Below are 18929 nucleotides of genomic sequence, written 5' to 3' on the forward strand. Positions count from 1 at the left end.
CCTCTCCATGCTGTTTGAAGCAGACTTTCCTCATACACTCCTCCTCTCCATGCTGTTTGAAGCAGACTGCCTCATGCACTCCTCCTCTCCATGCTGTTTGAAGCAGACTTTCCTCATGCACTCCTCCTCTCCATGCTGTTTGAAACAGACTTTCCTCATACACTCCTCCTCTCCATGCTGTTTGAAGCAGACTTTCCTCATACACTCCTCCTCTCCATGCTGTTTGAAGCAGACTGCCTCATGCACTCCTCCTCTCCATGCTGTTTGAAGCAGACTTTCCTCATGCACTCCTCCTCTCCATGCTGTTTGAAACAGACTTTCCTCATACACTCCTCCTCTCCATGCTGTTTGAAGCAGACTTTCCTCATGCACTCCTCCTCTCCATGCTGTTTGAAACAGACTTTCCTCATGCACTCCTCCTCTCCATGCTGTTTGAAGCAGACTTTCCTCATGCACTCCTCCTCTCCATGCTGTTTGAAGCAGACTTTCCTCATACACTCCTCCTCTCCATGCTGTTTGAAGCAGACTGCCTCATGCACTCCTCCTCTCCATGCTGTTTGAAGCAGACTTTCCTCATACACTCCTCCTCTCCATGCTGTTTGAAGCAGACTTTCCTCATACACTCCTCCTCTCCATGCTGTTTGAAGCAGACTTTCCTCATACACTCCTCCTCTCCATGCTGTTTGAAGCAGACTTTCCTCATGCACTCCTCCTCTCCATGCTGTTTGAAACAGACTTTCCTCATACACTCCTCCTCTCCATGCTGTTTGAAGCAGACTTTCCTCATACACTCCTCCTCTCCATGCTGTTTGAAGCAGACTTTCCTCATGCACTCCTCCTCTCCATGCTGTTTGAAGCAGACTTTCCTCATACACTCCTCTCCATGCTGTTTGAAGCAGACTTTCCTCATGCACTCCTCCTCTCCATGCTGTTTGAAGCAGACTTTCCTCATACACTCCTCCTCTCCATGCTGTTTGAAACAGACTTTCCTCATACACTCCTCCTCTCCATGCTGTTTGAAGCAGACTTTCCTCATACACTCCTCCTCTCCATGCTGTTTGAAACAGACTTTCCTCATACACTCCTCCTCTCCATGCTGTTTGAAGCAGACTTTCCTCATACACTCCTCCTCTCCATGCTGTTTGAAGCAGACTTTCCTCATGCACTCCTCCTCTCCATGCTGTTTGAAGCAGACTTTCCTCATGCACTCCTCCTCTCCATGCTGTTTGAAGCAGACTTTCCTCATACACTCCTCCTCTCCATGCTGTTTGAAACAGACTTTCCTCATACACTCCTCCTCTCCATGCTGTTTGAAGCAGACTTTCCTCATACACTCCTCCTCTCCATGCTGTTTGAAACAGACTTTCCTCATACACTCCTCCTCTCCATGCTGTTTGAAGCAGACTTTCCTCATACACTCCTCCTCTCCATGCTGTTTGAAGCAGACTTTCCTCATACACTCCTCCTCTCCATGCTGTTTGAAGCAGACTTTCCTCATACACTCCTCCTCTCCATGCTGTTTGAAGCAGACTTTCCTCATGCACTCCTCCTCTCCATGGTTTTGAAGCAGACTTTCCTCATGCACTCCTCCTCTCCATGCTGTTTGAAGCAGACTTTCCTCATGCACTCCTCCTCTCCATGCTGTTTGAAGCAGACTTTCCTCATACACTCCTCCTCTCCATGGTTTTGAAGCAGACTTTCCTCATACACTCCTCCTCTCCATGCTGTTTGAAGCAGACTTTCCTCATGCACTCCTCCTCTCCATGCTGTTTGAAACAGACTTTCCTCATACACTCCTCCTCTCCATGCTGTTTGAAGCAGACTTTCCTCATACACTCCTCCTCTCCATGCTGTTTGAAGCAGACTTTCCTCATGCACTCCTCCTCTCCATGCTGTTTGAAGCAGACTTTCCTCATACACTCCTCCTCTCCATGCTGTTTGAAACAGACTTTCCTCATGCACTCCTCCTCTCCATGCTGTTTGAAACAGACTTTCCTCATACACTCCTCCTCTCCATGCTGTTTGAAGCAGACTTTCCTCATACACTCCTCCTCTCCATGCTGTTTGACACAGACTTTCCTCATACACTCCTCCTCTCCATGCTGTTTGAAGCAGACTTTCCTCATGCACTCCTCCTCTCCATGCTGTTTGAAGCAGACTTTCCTCATGCACTCCTCCTCTCCATGCTGTTTGAAGCAGACTTTCCTCATGCACTCCTCCTCTCCATGCTGTTTGAAACAGACTTTCCTCATACACTCCTCCTCTCCATGCTGTTTGAAACAGACTTTCCTCATGCACTCCTCCTCTCCATGCTGTTTGAAGCAGACTTTCCTCATGCACTCCTCCTCTCCATGCTGTTTGAAACAGACTTTCCTCATGCACTCCTCCTCTCCATGCTGTTTGAAACAGACTTTCCTCATGCACTCCTCCTCTCCATGCTGTTTGAAACAGACTTTCCTCATGCACTCCTCCTCTCCATGCTGTTTGAAGCAGACTTTCCTCATGCACTCCTCCTCTCCATGCTGTTTGAAGCAGACTTTCCTCATACACTCCTCCTCTCCATGCTGTTTGAAGCAGACTTTCCTCATGCACTCCTCCTCTCCATGCTGTTTGAAACAGACTTTCCTCATGCACTCCTCCTCTCCATGCTGTTTGAAGCAGACTTTCCTCATGCACTCCTCCTCTCCATGCTGTTTGAAACAGACTTTCCTCATACACTCCTCCTCTCCATGCTGTTTGAAGCAGACTTTCCTCATGCACTCCTCCTCTCCATGCTGTTTGAAGCAGACTTTCCTCATGCACTCCTCCTCTTCATGCTGTTTGAAGCAGACTTTCCTCATGCACTCCTCCTCTCCATGCTGTTTGAAGCAGACTTTCCTCATGCACTCCTCCTCTCCATGCTGTTTGAAGCAGACTTTCCTCATGCACTCCTCCTCTCCATGCTGTTTGAAACAGACTTTCCTCATACACTCCTCCTCTCCATGCTGTTTGAAACAGACTTTCCTCATGCACTCCTCCTCTCCATGCTGTTTGAAGCAGACTTTCCTCATGCACTCCTCCTCTCCATGCTGTTTGAAACAGACTTTCCTCATACACTCCTCCTCTCCATGCTGTTTGAAGCAGACTTTCCTCATGCACTCCTCCTCTCCATGCTGTTTGAAGCAGACTTTCCTCATGCACTCCTCCTCTCCATGCTGTTTGAAACAGACTTTCCTCATGCACTCCTCCTCTCCATGCTGTTTGAAGCAGACTTTCCTCATGCACTCCTCCTCTCCATGCTGTTTGAAACAGACTTTCCTCATGTACTCCTCCTCTCCATGCTGTTTGAAACAGACTTTCCTCATGCACTCCTCCTCTCCATGCTGTTTGAAACAGACTTTCCTCATGCACTCCTCCTCTCCATGCTGTTTGAGACAGACTTTCCTCATGCACTCCTCCTCTCCATGCTGTTTGAAACAGACTTTCCTCATGCACTCCTCCTCTCCATGCTGTTTGAAGCAGACTTTCCTCATGCACTCCTCCTCTCCATGCTGTTTGAAACAGACTTTCCTCATGTACTCCTCCTCTCCATGCTGTTTGAAACAGACTTTCCTCATACACTCCTCCTCTCCATGCTGTTTGAAACAGACTTTCCTCATGCACTCCTCCTCTCCATGCTGTTTGAAGCAGACTTTCCTCATACACTCCTCCTCTCCATGCTGTTTGAAACAGACTTTCCTCATGCACTCCTCCTCTCCATGCTGTTTGAAGCAGACTTTCCTCATGCACTCCTCCTCTCCATGCTGTTTGAAGCAGACTTTCCTCATGCACTCCTCCTCTCCATGCTGTTTGAAGCAGACTTTCCTCATGCACTCCTCCTCTCCATGCTGTTTGAAGCAGACTTTCCTCATACACTCCTCCTCTCCATGCTGTTTGAAACAGACTTTCCTCATGCACTCCTCCTCTCCATGCTGTTTGAAGCAGACTTTCCTCATGCACTCCTCCTCTCCATGCTGTTTGAAGCAGACTTTCCTCATGCACTCCTCCTCTCCATGCTGTTTGAAGCAGACTTTCCTCATGCACTCCTCCTCTCCATGCTGTTTGAAACAGACTTTCCTCATGCACTCCTCCTCTCCATGCTGTTTGAAACAGACTTTCCTCATGCACTCCTCCTCTCCATGCTGTTTGAAGCAGACTTTCCTCATGCACTCCTCCTCTCCATGCTGTTTGAAGCAGACTTTCCTCATACACTCCTCCTCTCCATGCTGTTTGAAACAGACTTTCCTCATGCACTCCTCCTCTCCATGCTGTTTGAAGCAGACTTTCCTCATGCACTCCTCCTCTCCATGCTGTTTGAAGCAGACTTTCCTCATGCACTCCTCCTCTCCATGCTGTTTGAAACAGACTTTCCTCATACACTCCTCCTCTCCATGCTGTTTGAAGCAGACTGCCTCATGCACTCCTCCTCTCATGCTGTTTGAAGCAGACTTTCCTCATGCACTCCTCCTCTCCATGCTGTTTGAAACAGACTTTCCTCATACACTCCTCCTCTCCATGCTGTTTGAAACAGACTTTCCTCATGCACTCCTCCTCTCCATGCTGTTTGAAGCAGACTTTCCTCATGCACTCCTCCTCTCCATGCTGTTTGAAACAGACTTTCCTCATACACTCCTCCTCTCCATGTTGTTTGAAACAGACTTTCCTCATGCACTCCTCCTCTCCATGCTGTTTGAAGCAGACTTTCCTCATGCACTCCTCCTCTCCATGCTGTTTGAAACAGACTTTCCTCATACACTCCTCCTCTCCATGCTGTTTGAAGCAGACTTTCCTCATACACTCCTCCTCTCCATGCTGTTTGAAGCAGACTGCCTCATGCACTCCTCCTCTCCATGCTGTTTGAAGTAGGGGTCGACCGATTATCGGTTTGGCCGATTATTATGGCCGATATTCAACATTTTGCCGATTATCTGTATCGGCATTTTCATTGGCTGTTTGCCGATATAATAATTCAATAAAAAAATGCGCTAATTTGCAGCTGCTGCGGCTGGAAGGAGCCTCTCCTACAGTACTGTAGTTCCCTCTGTGTGATCTGGAGCAATGTCCCTCCCACAGCGCTATCTGATTGGTTACACATCGAGCAATAGCCTATCAGAGAGCTGCTCAGAGATGAAATCTGACACCTCAGTGCTCCAGCCTGCACAGAGGCAGGCAGTGGCCGTCTGAGCTGTGCTGCCTCTGGAGCGGACAGCGGACTTGACTAGTTGGCTGTTGCGACTGTGTGACAGTCACAGTGTTAAGGTAAAGCTGCAGATATTGCCATGCCGAAGTTGTACTAAAGTTAATATACATAATAATTACCTACGCTGACATTTCAAAAACACCACGATCTTATGAGCGATTCGTATGAAGCGCAGCCTCGCACACGCACAGTGCAAAGTGTGTGGAGATAGGTCTGTCTATAAGTGAGAGAGATGATTGTTGCAGTGATAACGATAAGATAACAGAGATTATTTGTGTACTGATAGCATATATCTTTGAGTAACGTTGGTGCCTGCTGTGCAAGTGCAACTCAAACTTATCACCGTCCACCGCTGTTGAAGAGGGCAAAATAGCCTAGTAACCTCACAAAGCAGTGTATGGGGCACTAGTTTTTAATTCCATAGTAGCGTGCGTGTCCACGGTGTAGCGTCGCTCTTTTTGAATCAAATGGCCATGGTTGTCAGTAGCGAAGCTGTTTTATTGATCCAGTCGGCTGCGTGTCCGAAAAATACATTGGCAGGCAGGCATGTCTGGGCAAGCTGCAGCGGACTTTTTTTCTGCTCTCTCTGACTCTCTCTCTGCTTGAAACAAGGAACCGAATAAACGAGGATGAGACATTACATCAGCGGATGCACGGATGAACGTGTTTGTTTCAGTATTCTCCTTTGAGAGCCTGGGGGTGAGGTTAGTGTCAGGTGTAAGCGGAGGGAAACCCTCTATTATTTTGTTACTGTAGTGAGTCGGTGTTAGTTTGTTAAAAGTATAAGTCCACAGCTTTATCTTGATAATGTGCCCAAGTCTCCACTAGATTGAACAAACACACACACACACACACACACACACACACACACACACACACACACACACACACACACACACACACACACACACATACACTTTGATTCATATCAATATTAATAGAGTGAATATTTTCAAATAATATTGTAGTTGGATAAACTGAAGAAAATGAATTTCAACAACGGGTCGTGTTATTCTAAATTTTGACACCAAGATTTAAATTTTTACTGCAAACATATATCGGTTCCAAAATATCGGTTATCGGTGTCTTTCATTGCCGATAATCGATATCGATATCGGCCCTGAAAAACCCATATCGGTCGACCCCTAGTTTGAAGCAGACTTTCCTCATGCACTCCTCCTCTCCATGCTGTTTGAAACAGACTTTCCTCATACACTCCTCCTCTCCATGCTGTTTGAAGCAGACTTTCCTCATACACTCCTCCTCTCCATGCTGTTTGAAGCAGACTGCCTCATGCACTCCTCCTCTCCATGCTGTTTGAAGCAGACTTTCCTCATGCACTCCTCCTCTCCATGCTGTTTGAAACAGACTTTCCTCATACACTCCTCCTCTCCATGCTGTTTGAAGCAGACTTTCCTCATGCACTCCTCCTCTCCATGCTGTTTGAAACAGACTTTCCTCATGCACTCCTCCTCTCCATGCTGTTTGAAGCAGACTTTCCTCATGCACTCCTCCTCTCCATGCTGTTTGAAGCAGACTTTCCTCATACACTCCTCCTCTCCATGCTGTTTGAAGCAGACTGCCTCATGCACTCCTCCTCTCCATGCTGTTTGAAGCAGACTTTCCTCATACACTCCTCCTCTCCATGCTGTTTGAAGCAGACTTTCCTCATACACTCCTCCTCTCCATGCTGTTTGAAGCAGACTTTCCTCATACACTCCTCCTCTCCATGCTGTTTGAAGCAGACTTTCCTCATGCACTCCTCCTCTCCATGCTGTTTGAAACAGACTTTCCTCATACACTCCTCCTCTCCATGCTGTTTGAAGCAGACTTTCCTCATACACTCCTCCTCTCCATGCTGTTTGAAGCAGACTTTCCTCATGCACTCCTCCTCTCCATGCTGTTTGAAGCAGACCTTCCTCATACACTCCTCTCCATGCTGTTTGAAGCAGACTTTCCTCATGCACTCCTCCTCTCCATGCTGTTTGAAGCAGACTTTCCTCATACACTCCTCCTCTCCATGCTGTTTGAAACAGACTTTCCTCATACACTCCTCCTCTCCATGCTGTTTGAAGCAGACTTTCCTCATACACTCCTCCTCTCCATGCTGTTTGAAACAGACTTTCCTCATACACTCCTCCTCTCCATGCTGTTTGAAGCAGACTTTCCTCATACACTCCTCCTCTCCATGCTGTTTGAAGCAGACTTTCCTCATGCACTCCTCCTCTCCATGCTGTTTGAAGCAGACTTTCCTCATGCACTCCTCCTCTCCATGCTGTTTGAAGCAGACTTTCCTCATACACTCCTCCTCTCCATGCTGTTTGAAACAGACTTTCCTCATACACTCCTCCTCTCCATGCTGTTTGAAGCAGACTTTCCTCATACACTCCTCCTCTCCATGCTGTTTGAAACAGACTTTCCTCATACACTCCTCCTCTCCATGCTGTTTGAAGCAGACTTTCCTCATACACTCCTCCTCTCCATGCTGTTTGAAGCAGACTTTCCTCATACACTCCTCCTCTCCATGCTGTTTGAAGCAGACTTTCCTCATACACTCCTCCTCTCCATGCTGTTTGAAGCAGACTTTCCTCATGCACTCCTCCTCTCCATGGTTTTGAAGCAGACTTTCCTCATGCACTCCTCCTCTCCATGCTGTTTGAAGCAGACTTTCCTCATGCACTCCTCCTCTCCATGCTGTTTGAAGCAGACTTTCCTCATACACTCCTCCTCTCCATGGTTTTGAAGCAGACTTTCCTCATACACTCCTCCTCTCCATGCTGTTTGAAGCAGACTTTCCTCATGCACTCCTCCTCTCCATGCTGTTTGAAACAGACTTTCCTCATACACTCCTCCTCTCCATGCTGTTTGAAGCAGACTTTCCTCATACACTCCTCCTCTCCATGCTGTTTGAAGCAGACTTTCCTCATGCACTCCTCCTCTCCATGCTGTTTGAAGCAGACTTTCCTCATACACTCCTCCTCTCCATGCTGTTTGAAGCAGACTTTCCTCATACACTCCTCCTCTCCATGCTGTTTGAAACAGACTTTCCTCATACACTCCTCCTCTCCATGCTGTTTGAAGCAGACTTTCCTCATACACTCCTCCTCTCCATGCTGTTTGAAGCAGACTTTCCTCATACACTCCTCCTCTCCATGCTGTTTGAAGCAGACTTTCCTCATACACTCCTCCTCTCCATGGTTTTGAAGCAGACTTTCCTCATGCACTCCTCCTCTCCATGCTGTTTGAAACAGACTTTCCTCATGCACTCCTCCTCTCCATGCTGTTTGAAGCAGACTTTCCTCATGCACTCCTCCTCTCCATGCTGTTTGAAGCAGACTTTCCTCATGCACTCCTCCTCTCCATGCTGTTTGAAACACTTTCCTCATGCACTCCTCCTCTCCATGGTTTTGAAGCAGACTTTCCTCATGCACTCCTCCTCTCCATGCTGTTTGAAGCAGACTTTCCTCATGCACTCCTCCTCTCCATGGTTTTGAAGCAGACTTTCCTCATGCACTCCTCCTCTCCATGCTGTTTGAAACACTTTCCTCATGCACTCCTCCTCTCCATGGTTTTGAAGCAGACTTTCCTCATGCACTCCTCCTCTCCATGCTGTTTGAAACACTTTCCTCATGCACTCCTCCTCTCCATGGTTTTGAAGCAGACTTTCCTCATGCACTCCTCCTCTCCATGCTGTTTGAAGCAGACTTTCCTCATGCACTCCTCCTCTCCATGCTGTTTGAAGCAGACTTTCCTCATGCACTCCTCCTCTCCATGCTGTTTGAAACACTTTCCTCATACACTCCTCCTCTCCATGCTGTTTGAAACAGACTTTCCTCATGCACTCCTCCTCTCCATGCTGTTTGAAGCAGACTTTCCTCATGCACTCCTCCTCTCCATGCTGTTTGAAACAGACTTTCCTCATACACTCCTCCTCTCCATGCTGTTTGAAGCAGACTTTCCTCATGCACTCCTCCTCTCCATGCTGTTTGAAGCAGACTTTCCTCATGCACTCCTCCTCTCCATGCTGTTTGAAGCAGACTTTCCTCATGCACTCCTCCTCTCCATGCTGTTTGAAGCAGACTTTCCTCATGCACTCCTCCTCTCCATGCTGTTTGAAGCAGACGTCTTCTTGCACGACAGAGAAGGAGACCGCATAAGCCACCAATGCCCAGCATTCTCCTGGCTAATGTTCAATCACTGGAAAATAAGTTATGTGAACTGAGAGCACGGGCACAGTTTCAAAAGGACATAGCGAGATGCAACGTTATATGTTTGACTGAGACCTGGCTTTCAGCCGACACTACGGATCAGGCCATCGCTATCCCAGGCTTCAGTATACACAGAGCGGATAGAGACCAGGAGCGCTCCGGGAAAGCGAGAGGCGGCGGCGTCTGTCTGATGATAAACAATAACTGGTGCACGAATACCACTAACATCGAAACGCACTGCACAGCGGACTTGGAATACGTTATGCTCCAATGTGTACCGTATCATAGTCCGAGGGAATTCACGTCAGTCACTCTTGCTGCAGTTTATATCCCCCCCCAAGCCAACGCAACAAACGCAGTCAAGGAACTCCACCGCGCGATCAGCGCACAGGAGCTCAAACAACTGGAAACAGCAATGATCCTGGCAGGCGACTTCAATAGAGTCAACCTGAGGAAACGCTTGCCCTCACTCCATCAGCACATCAACTTCCACACAAGGGGAGAACGCACACTGGACCAGTGTTACACGAACATCAAACACTGTTACAAGGCTACACCCCGCCCCCCCTTCGGCAGATCGGACCATGCCTCCATCCTGCTTGTTCCCAGGTATCAACAGCAGCTCAAGCGACACCCCCCGACCTTCCGAACCGCCCACTGCTGGTCAGACCAATCAGAGGACATCCTGAGAGACTGTTTCGACCAAACAGCATGGGAAGAGTTCAAGGCTGCAGGAGACCTGGACGATTATGCAGACACGGTAACAGGCTTCATACAAAAATGCACAGAGGACATAATCCCCCAAAAAATAACCAAAATAATGCCAAACCAGAAACGCTGGATTAACTGTGATGTCCGGGCTGCACTCCACGCCCGGACCACCGCCTTCAAGTCCGGGACCCCAGAACAATACAAGCAGACGAAATACGCCCTCCGAGCTACAATAAAAAAAGCGCGGAGAGAATATGGAAGGCAGCTGGAGGCAAAACTGGACTCCAACAACCCCAGACACCTGTGGAGAGGACTCCATGCTGCCACTGACTTCAAAGGGGTAAAACAGCAAAACAACAACGAGTCACCCACCCTGCCAGACGAACTCAACGCGTTCTATGCCAGGTTCGACCCCTCTGCCAGAGCGCCTCCCCTCCTCCTCTCCCACCCCTCTCCTCCCCCCCACCACCCCCCCCTCCCTCCTCCTCTCCTCCCCCACCACCCCCCCTCCTCTCCTCCCCCCCCTGCCACCTCCTCTCCTCCCCCCCTGCCACCTCTCTCCCCCCACCACCCCTCCACTCCTCTCCTCCCCCCCCACCACCACCACTCCCCCCCTCCGTCCCCCCACCACCCCTCCTCCTCTCCCCCCCCACTGCCCTCCCCTCCCCCCCACCCCTCAGCACCCCCACCCCCTCCCATCCCCACCTAACCACCAACCCCACCCACCTCCCCCCCCCCACAGACCCAGACCGCCCTCTCACCATCACTGAGGAGGAGGTGCGCCGGTCGTTCCTGCGTATCAACCCTCGCAAGGCGGCCGGCCCGGACGGCATCCCCGGGCGGGTCCTCAAGGCCTGCGCCCACCAGCTGGCAGGCGTATTCACAGACATTTTCAACCAGTCTCTCTCCCTCCGACGAGTTCCCTCCTGCTTCAAAGCAGCGACAATCATCCCCATTCCCAAGCAGCAGAAAGTGACCAGCCTCAACGACTGGCGCCCAATAGCCCTCACACCAATAGCCAGCAAGTGCTTTGAAAAGCTGGTCATATCCAAGATCCGCCCCACACTCCCCCCGGACCACGACCCGCTACAATTCGCATACCGCCCCAACAGGAGCACAGCGGATGCAGTAGCACACGTGCTCCACACCGCCCTGTCCCACCTGGAGGGGAAGGACACCTACGTAAGAATGCTGTTCGTGGACTACAGCTCAGCATTCAACACCATAGTACCCTCCAGGCTGGTATGCAAGCTCAAGGACCTGGGACTTAACACAGCAATGTGCGACTGGATCCTGGATTTCCTGACAGACCGCCGCCAGGTGGTGAGGGTGGGCAACCTCACCTCCTCCCCACTGACCATCAGCATAGGAGCGCCCCAGGGGTGCGTCTCCAGCCCCTTCTGGTACGACCTCTACACCCACGACTGCGTGGCGACTCAAACCTCTAACACCATCGTGAAGTTTGCAGACGACACAGCAGTCGTGGGGCTGATCTCGGGGAGCGACGAGACGGCCTACAGAGAGGAGGTGGGGGCCCTGGAACAATGGTGCCAGGACAACCACCTCTCTCTGAACGTCTCCAAGACCAAGGAGATCATTGTAGACTACAGGAGGGGGGGGGGCGCACACCCCCCAATCACCATCAACGGCACAGTGGTGGAAAGGGTGGACAGCTTCAAGTACCTGGGAGTCAATATCCACCAGGACCTGACTTGGGCCGGCCACACCGCCACTGTCGTCAAAAAGGCCCAACAGCGAATACACGGACTCAAGCGCCTGAAGAAATTTGGGCTAAGGAAAGAAATCATCAGGGACTTCTACAGAGGCACCATTGAAAGCCTGCTGACTGGCGGCTTCACCACCTGGTACGGGAACTGTACCACCATGGACCGCAGGGCGCTACGGAGAGTGAGACGCGCGGCACAGCACGTAACAGCATGTGAGTTGCCAGATCTGCATGAACTGTATAAACAGCGGTGCCTCAGGAGGTCCCTGAAGATCATCAAAGACACAAACCATCCCCACAACAGCCTGTTCTCCCTGCTACCCTCAGGGAGAAGATACAGGGTTCCGAAAGCACGCACAAATCGCTTGAGGAACAGTTTCTTCCCGCAGGCCACGAGACTCCTTAACATACACAAATAGTGTAGTAGCCGCACTGTACCGTACTGTAGCTGCTACCATTACGTATGTCTAACGTTTAATTGTATGTTTAATAAGGAATATGCTATTTGCACCTGTATGTCAAATACGCCGAATTTAAAATGCCGAGTTTAATTGTATGTTTAATAAGGAATATGTTATTTGCACTTGTATGTCAAATACGCAGAATTTAAAATGTTTAAGCACGTCTAAAGTATGCACCCGACATGTGCACCTATGTGCAGTGAATATGCCACTGTCTCTGACTTGTCTTATCACTATACTGCCTTATTGCTTGTGTGTCTCTTGTTGTTTTTGCACCCATATGCCCTGTTATATTTGTGTTATATTTGTACTATATGTTGTAAACGGAGTCCACAGCACAAGAATTTCACACGTGATACTTGTACCATGGAGTGACAATAAAAATCTTGAATCTTGAATCTTGAACTTTCCTCATGCACTCCTCCTCTCCATGGTGTTTGAAGCAGACTTTCCTCATGCACTCCTCCTCTCCATGCTGTTTGAAACAGACTTTCCTCATGCACTCCTCCTCTCCATGCTGTTTGAAACAGACTTTCCTCATGCACTCCTCCTCTCCATGCTGTTTGAAGCAGACTTTCCTCATGCACTCCTCCTCTCCATGCTGTTTGAAGCAGACTTTCCTCATGCACTCCTCCTCTCCATGCTGTTTGAAGCAGACTTTCCTCATGCACTCCTCCTCTCCATGCTGTTTGAAGCAGACTTTCCTCATACACTCCTCCTCTCCATGCTGTTTGAAGCAGACTTTCCTCATACACTCCTCCTCTCCATGCTGTTTGAAACAGACTTTCCTCATACACTCCTCCTCTCCATGCTGTTTGAAGCAGACTTTCCTCATACACTCCTCCTCTCCATGCTGTTTGAAACAGACTTTCCTCATACACTCCTCCTCTCCGTGCTGTTTGAAGCAGACTTTCCTCATGCACTCCTCCTCTCCATGCTGTTTGAAGCAGACTTTCCTCATGCACTCCTCCTCTCCATGCTGTTTGAAACAGACTTTCCTCATGCACTCCTCCTCTCCATGCTGTTTGAAACAGACTTTCCTCATGCACTCCTCCTCTCCATGCTGTTTGAAACAGACTTTCCTCATGCACTCCTCCTCTCCATGCTGTTTGAAACAGACTTTCCTCATGCACTCCTCCTCTCCATGCTGTTTGAAGCAGACTTTCCTCATACACTCCTCCTCTCCATGCTGTTTGAAACAGACTTTCCTCATGCACTCCTCCTCTCCATGCTGTTTGAAACAGACTTTCCTCATACACTCCTCCTCTCCATGCTGTTTGAAGCAGACTTTCCTCATACACTCCTCCTCTCCATGCTGTTTGAAGCAGACTTTCCTCATGCACTCCTCCTCTCCATGCTGTTTGAAGCAGACTTTCCTCATACACTCCTCCTCTCCATGCTGTTTGAAGCAGACCTTCCTCATGCACTCCTCCTTTCCATGCTGTTTGAAGCAGACTTTCCTCATACACTCCTCCTCTCCATGCTGTTTGAAGCAGACTTTCCTCATGCACTCCTCCTCTCCATGCTGTTTGAAACAGACTTTCCTCATGCACTCCTCCTCTCCATGCTGTTTGAAGCAGACTTTCCTCATGCACTCCTCCTCTCCATGCTGTTTGAAGCAGACTTTCCTCATACACTCCTCCTCTCCATGCTGTTTGAAACAGACTGCCTCATACACTCCTCCTCTCCATGCTGTTTGAAACAGACTTTCCTCATGCACTCCTCCTCCCCATGCTGTTTGAAGCAGACTTTCCTCATGCACTCCTCCTCTCCATGCTGTTTGAAGCAGACTTTCCTCATACACTCCTCCTCTCAATGCTGTTTGAAACAGACTTTCCTCATGCACTCCTCCTCTCCATGCTGTTTGAAGCAGACTTTCCTCATGCACTCCTCCTCTCCATGCTGTTTGAAGCAGACTTTCCTCATACACTCCTCCTCTCCATGCTGTTTGAAGCAGACTTTCCTCATGCACTCCTCCTCTCCATGCTGTTTGAAGCAGACTTTCCTCATACACTCCTCCTCTCCATGCTGTTTGAAGCAGACTTTCCTCATGCACTCCTCCTCTCCATGCTGTTTGAAACAGACTGCCTCATGCACTCCTCCTCTCCATGCTGTTTGAAGCAGACTTTCCTCATGCACTCCTCCTCTCCATGCTGTTTGAAACAGACTGCCTCATGCACTCCTCCTCTCCATGCTGTTTGAAACAGACTGCCTCATGCACTCCTCCTCTCCATGCTGTTTGAAACAGACTGCCTCATACACTCCTCCTCTCCATGTTGTTTGAATGCTGCTAATTGGCTGATTTTCATTGCCATTAAATCCTGCCTCCGAGCTATGTGTGAGAGAGGTGTGCGTGTGCATGTGTGTAGTGTACATGTGTGTATGTGCCTTTATAGATTCAGAGAGAGAGAGAGAGAGAGAGAGAGAGAAAGAATGATGGAGAGAATGTGAAAATAGAGGAGATGGAGAGCAGAAAGAAATGTTATATAAGCCAGTGCTGTGCAGTGCCTCGTCATCTGCACTTTAAAGTCTGCTTTAATGTTCTGCTCTATCGGGAATGGAGACTGCGAGGTAGACAGAGGAGAAGAGAAAAAGCCATAGGATGGAGAGTGACCCACATAGGATTTGATGACGTGGCTATTTATGTACGCCTGCTTCACACTCGAACAACTGCCACGACTGCATCATTAAAACACAAATGGGATTTCAGTTGGTTCTTAGCTAGCTCCCCTCCTTCTTTCATATTTTGGGTATTTCAGTAGAAAAGATTTTTTCCTAAACATTAGCTTTCCTGCTTCTGCAAGAATGCTGCCTTCATCAGGGTGCTGCACCCTGATGAAGGCACTTTCGCAGAAACATGTTTGTGTGACTTATTAAACACAGCAGAGGAGATTTTTGAATGTACGACTTCCTTTCTTTATGCTACTTTGAATTTCCGTTAGTCTGCACCTCTTCAAACTTTTTGGGGGTGCTCCACTCTACTATATTTTGAGCCCCCATATTCATTAAAGTAAATATTCGGCCCATTCTCCGAAGCCACATATCTTCAGAATATTCTGACGCTAAAATGGCATTTTTCAGACAGACAGATCAGGAGAAAATTAAACTTGATCAAGACCTGTCTCTATCTCAGCAACACACTCTCGCGAGATTTGGCAACAGGAACTCATGTTAAACCAGGGAGCCATTGGCTAAAGCTAAAGCTGAGGTTCGTTGATGTGGTAGCTAAATCTGTGGCTCGATTTTTTTTATGGAATATCTTAGTCTCAACTGTATTGAGCTAATAACAGGGCAGCTTTATGTTTATATGTTTATATGTGATTTGTGTGCAGTTTGGGAACTCACGATCTCTATTTCAAGTTAGCTTGCTAGGTCAGCACTAACCCTGCGTCACCAGGCACAGTCCTCTCACAACACTTCAGGAGAGAGGTCAGGTGACCACGTGACCATTTGGGTGACTTGCTGCGACCATTTGTTAGAATTGGCGGAGCCTGAGGTGAATCATCTACAGTAGTAATGGAAGATCTATGGTAAGAGCACTCTCTTACCACCGCCGAGACCCGGGTTCAATTGCGGTACTTCCCGGCTTGGTCCGATGTTCGTACAGGCACAATTGGTGGGAAGCTGGTGAGGTATGAGTTAGGGCTGCACAATATATCGTTTCAGCATCGTCATCGCAATGTGCACATGTGCAATAGTCACATCGCAGAACATGCAATGTCAAGTAAGGTAAATTAACTCATAGCCTACAGTAATGCACGCCCTCTCTGTTACGTTCTAAGCTCTTTTCCTACTAAGTAAAGTACCTTTACTCACTTAGCATCCTGCAACTGTGGCTAAAAACACACTCTCCTACTACGTCAACCATGCAGGTTACCCACTAGACCACCTTCTTAAACGGGCAAGGCTTGATAGACCTATTCAAGTCTTTTGGTGAAAATTCCTGTATTTTTTCATATCGCAATATATATCGCAGAATAAAAAAATATTGCAATGCCAGTTTTTTCCAATATCGTGCAGCCCTAGTATGAGTCCTGGTCGCTGCACTAGCGCCTCCTCTGGCCGGTTCGGAGGGAGGGGAACTGGGGGGAATACTGTGATCCTCGCACACGCTACATTTACAGGTGAAAAGAAGCGGCTGGCGACTGCACAATCAGGAAGCATGTGCTAGTCTACAACTCTCCCCAGATCGGCAGAGGCGGTGGGTCAATGACCCGGGACAGCAGGGGGGGATGGGCCAAGAACAATTGGGGGAGAAAATGGGAGAGAAAGAAATAAACACTGACTGGAGGTGGGCTTTAAGTTTACCGTAAATCCCCTCTATTCCATTAAAGGCCTCTACTCTAATAATGGCCGGGGGCACGGGCTGCACGGACAAATAAAGGCCTCCCTCCAATACAGGCCTCTCTGATTTGTTTTGTTGCCACAGGGCGTATTTTCACTGTGAGGTCACTGTGAAGCTGAATCTGATTCTTATTGACTGTGCTGAAAACTGGCCAGTCTGCCATTTGTTTTGTTTTTATGTGACATTGGGCACTAAATGTGCCGGGTATGTTATATTTTGCTAATACCTGTGGTATTCCAGTTTACTGATCTGATCGTACCGTAACTGTGAAGTTAATTTATTTGCTTTGTGTTTGGTTTTCTGCAATATTTTGCAATAAAAGTCAGGAAATTAAAGGAGTATGTCCATGAGAGTTTAATATTAAGAAATAAAGGCCTCTGCTCTAATATAGGCCTGGCTCCAACAAAGGCCCGGGGCTCTCTGCAGCTCAGTAAATAAAGGCCCCGGTCACTATTAGAGGATTTGCGGTAATTCCCTTTCTGTTCTGTTCCCTTGATGTTTGAATAATGAGTTCTGAAAAAAGATTTCTGCTTCCATTGTTGGTCGAATGAATACATTTGATGACATCATAGACTGAATGAATACATTTGATGACATCATAGTCTGAATGAATACATTTGATGACATCATAGTCTCGTCCCTCTTACAATGGCTTTTCTCCAATCTCTTCCTTCCTTTTTTCTCTTCCTCCTCTCCAGGAAATGAGCCAGGAGTTTGAGATCAAGCGTCTCTCATTGGAGGAGCAGAGAGACCACCTCCAGCAGCAATTGGACAACCTGAAGGAGGAGCTGTCGGCCAAACTCAACATGTCCAGTCAGGAGGTAGCCTACTATATAGGTTTTCCTAGGCAGAAGAGCCACTGCTCACATCCATTTGAATCCATTTAGAGTGGTGTTGAGAGATGTTCTGGAAACAAAGAAGTCTGTTGATGATATCATAACCTCTGTGGTGGTGTCGCCCCCCAGGTGTCCCATCTCCAGGAGCTGGTGAGGGAAGGGGAGCAAAACCTGAATTCAGCCCAGACCCATATCACATGTCTGAAGGAGACTCAGGAGAAACTCAGGATAGAACTAGACGCAACTCGTGCGCGGGTCCGAGAAACCAGCAACTTGTTAACAGACCTTCAGGTAAGAACACTACTGAGGCTACTACAGTAGCAAGAGTAGGATTTGATTTGAGGAGAAACAGAAGATCAGTGCAGTATGGGCCTAGCCTGATCTTCATTTCCTTACCTCTCTTATTATTCAGCCTGTGATTGCCTCCCTATATTTCGAGTCCAAGTCGAGTGCCCAGTGTTAGAGGCCGAGGCACCAAGCAAGAGTCCGAGTAGAGTCCGTATTAATATAATGTAATAATAATAGAATAAAATATTAATAATAATGAATTATAGCTATCAATATCTTCCATCCATCCATCATCAACCGCTTATCCAGGATCGGGTGGCGGAGGTAGCAGTTCCAGCAAGGGACCCCAAACTTCCCTTTCCCTGGCCACATTAGCCAGCTCTGACTGGGGGATGGCCGAGGCGTTCCCAGGATTTTTCATAGGGATCTTTGGTGGTCTTGTGCTCTCGGGTGCGTGCTGTAGGTGGTCCATGACTCGGCTCCATACAACAGGGCGGGGAGGACAACGGCTGTGTAGACCAGGAGTTTTGTTTTGGACCTTTAGGTCCCGGTCTTCAAAAACCTCTTTTCCTGAGTCTGGCGTACGCTCCACTGGCACAACTCACGCGATGGTTAACCTCGCAAATATGCCTAATATATAACATTACTACCGTTATGCTTCTAGATCATTGTTTGGTTGCTGTAACAGATCAAGCCGCTATACCCGGGTGGCACTTTGGTCGCGTCCCAGCTAACGTTATCCCCAGGGGAAGCAGGCCGCTCCTGGTCAACATTGTAGCGTTTATGCGATCCTCCACTTGCATTATTACTTTGTTATACTACACCACTGACAACATGACCGGTGACACAGGCAGTAGTAGCTGATCTGCAGCAGAGCGGTGATGTGGCCTGGAGAAGGCAGATGGCAGCAGGTCAGGGAATGGTAACGATATCTCACTGGACAAGGGCTCCGTACTCTCCTTCACGGCGCCGGGGTGGCATGGTCGTGTGCTGCAGCACCGTGCCCCGGGGAGAGGGAGCAGGGAGGGGCCAGTGAGGTGCAGCCCCCTGGGGGAGAGGGAGTAGAGAGGGGCCAGTGAGGTGGAGCCCCCCGGGGAGAGGGAGCAGAGAGGGGCCAGTGAGGTGGAGCCCCCCGG

General features: G+C 48.7%; 2 protein-coding genes across 4 annotated transcripts in view; both read left to right on the forward strand.

The window, feature by feature from the left end:
- The window catches only part of LOC310774159 (uncharacterized protein), a 794006-nt gene that overhangs the window by 77851 nt on the left and 697226 nt on the right, over positions 1–18929 (forward strand). The gene's annotated exons all lie outside the window — the stretch shown is intronic.
- fam184aa (family with sequence similarity 184 member Aa) overlaps positions 1–18929 on the forward strand; it is a gene marked incomplete at its 5' end in the record, with an annotated part of 110190 nt that overhangs the window by 44442 nt on the left and 46819 nt on the right. Inside the window, 2 exons of the mRNA XM_083634256.1 lie at positions 17368–17490; positions 17635–17796. Coding sequence (XP_083490382.1) covers positions 17368–17490; positions 17635–17796 — 285 coding nt within the window. The remainder of the gene's footprint in view (positions 1–17367; positions 17491–17634; positions 17797–18929) is intronic.

Source organism: Poromitra crassiceps, assembly GCF_964638095.1.
Source record: "Poromitra crassiceps genome assembly, chromosome: 3".
NCBI lineage: Eukaryota > Metazoa > Chordata > Actinopteri > Beryciformes > Melamphaidae > Poromitra > Poromitra crassiceps.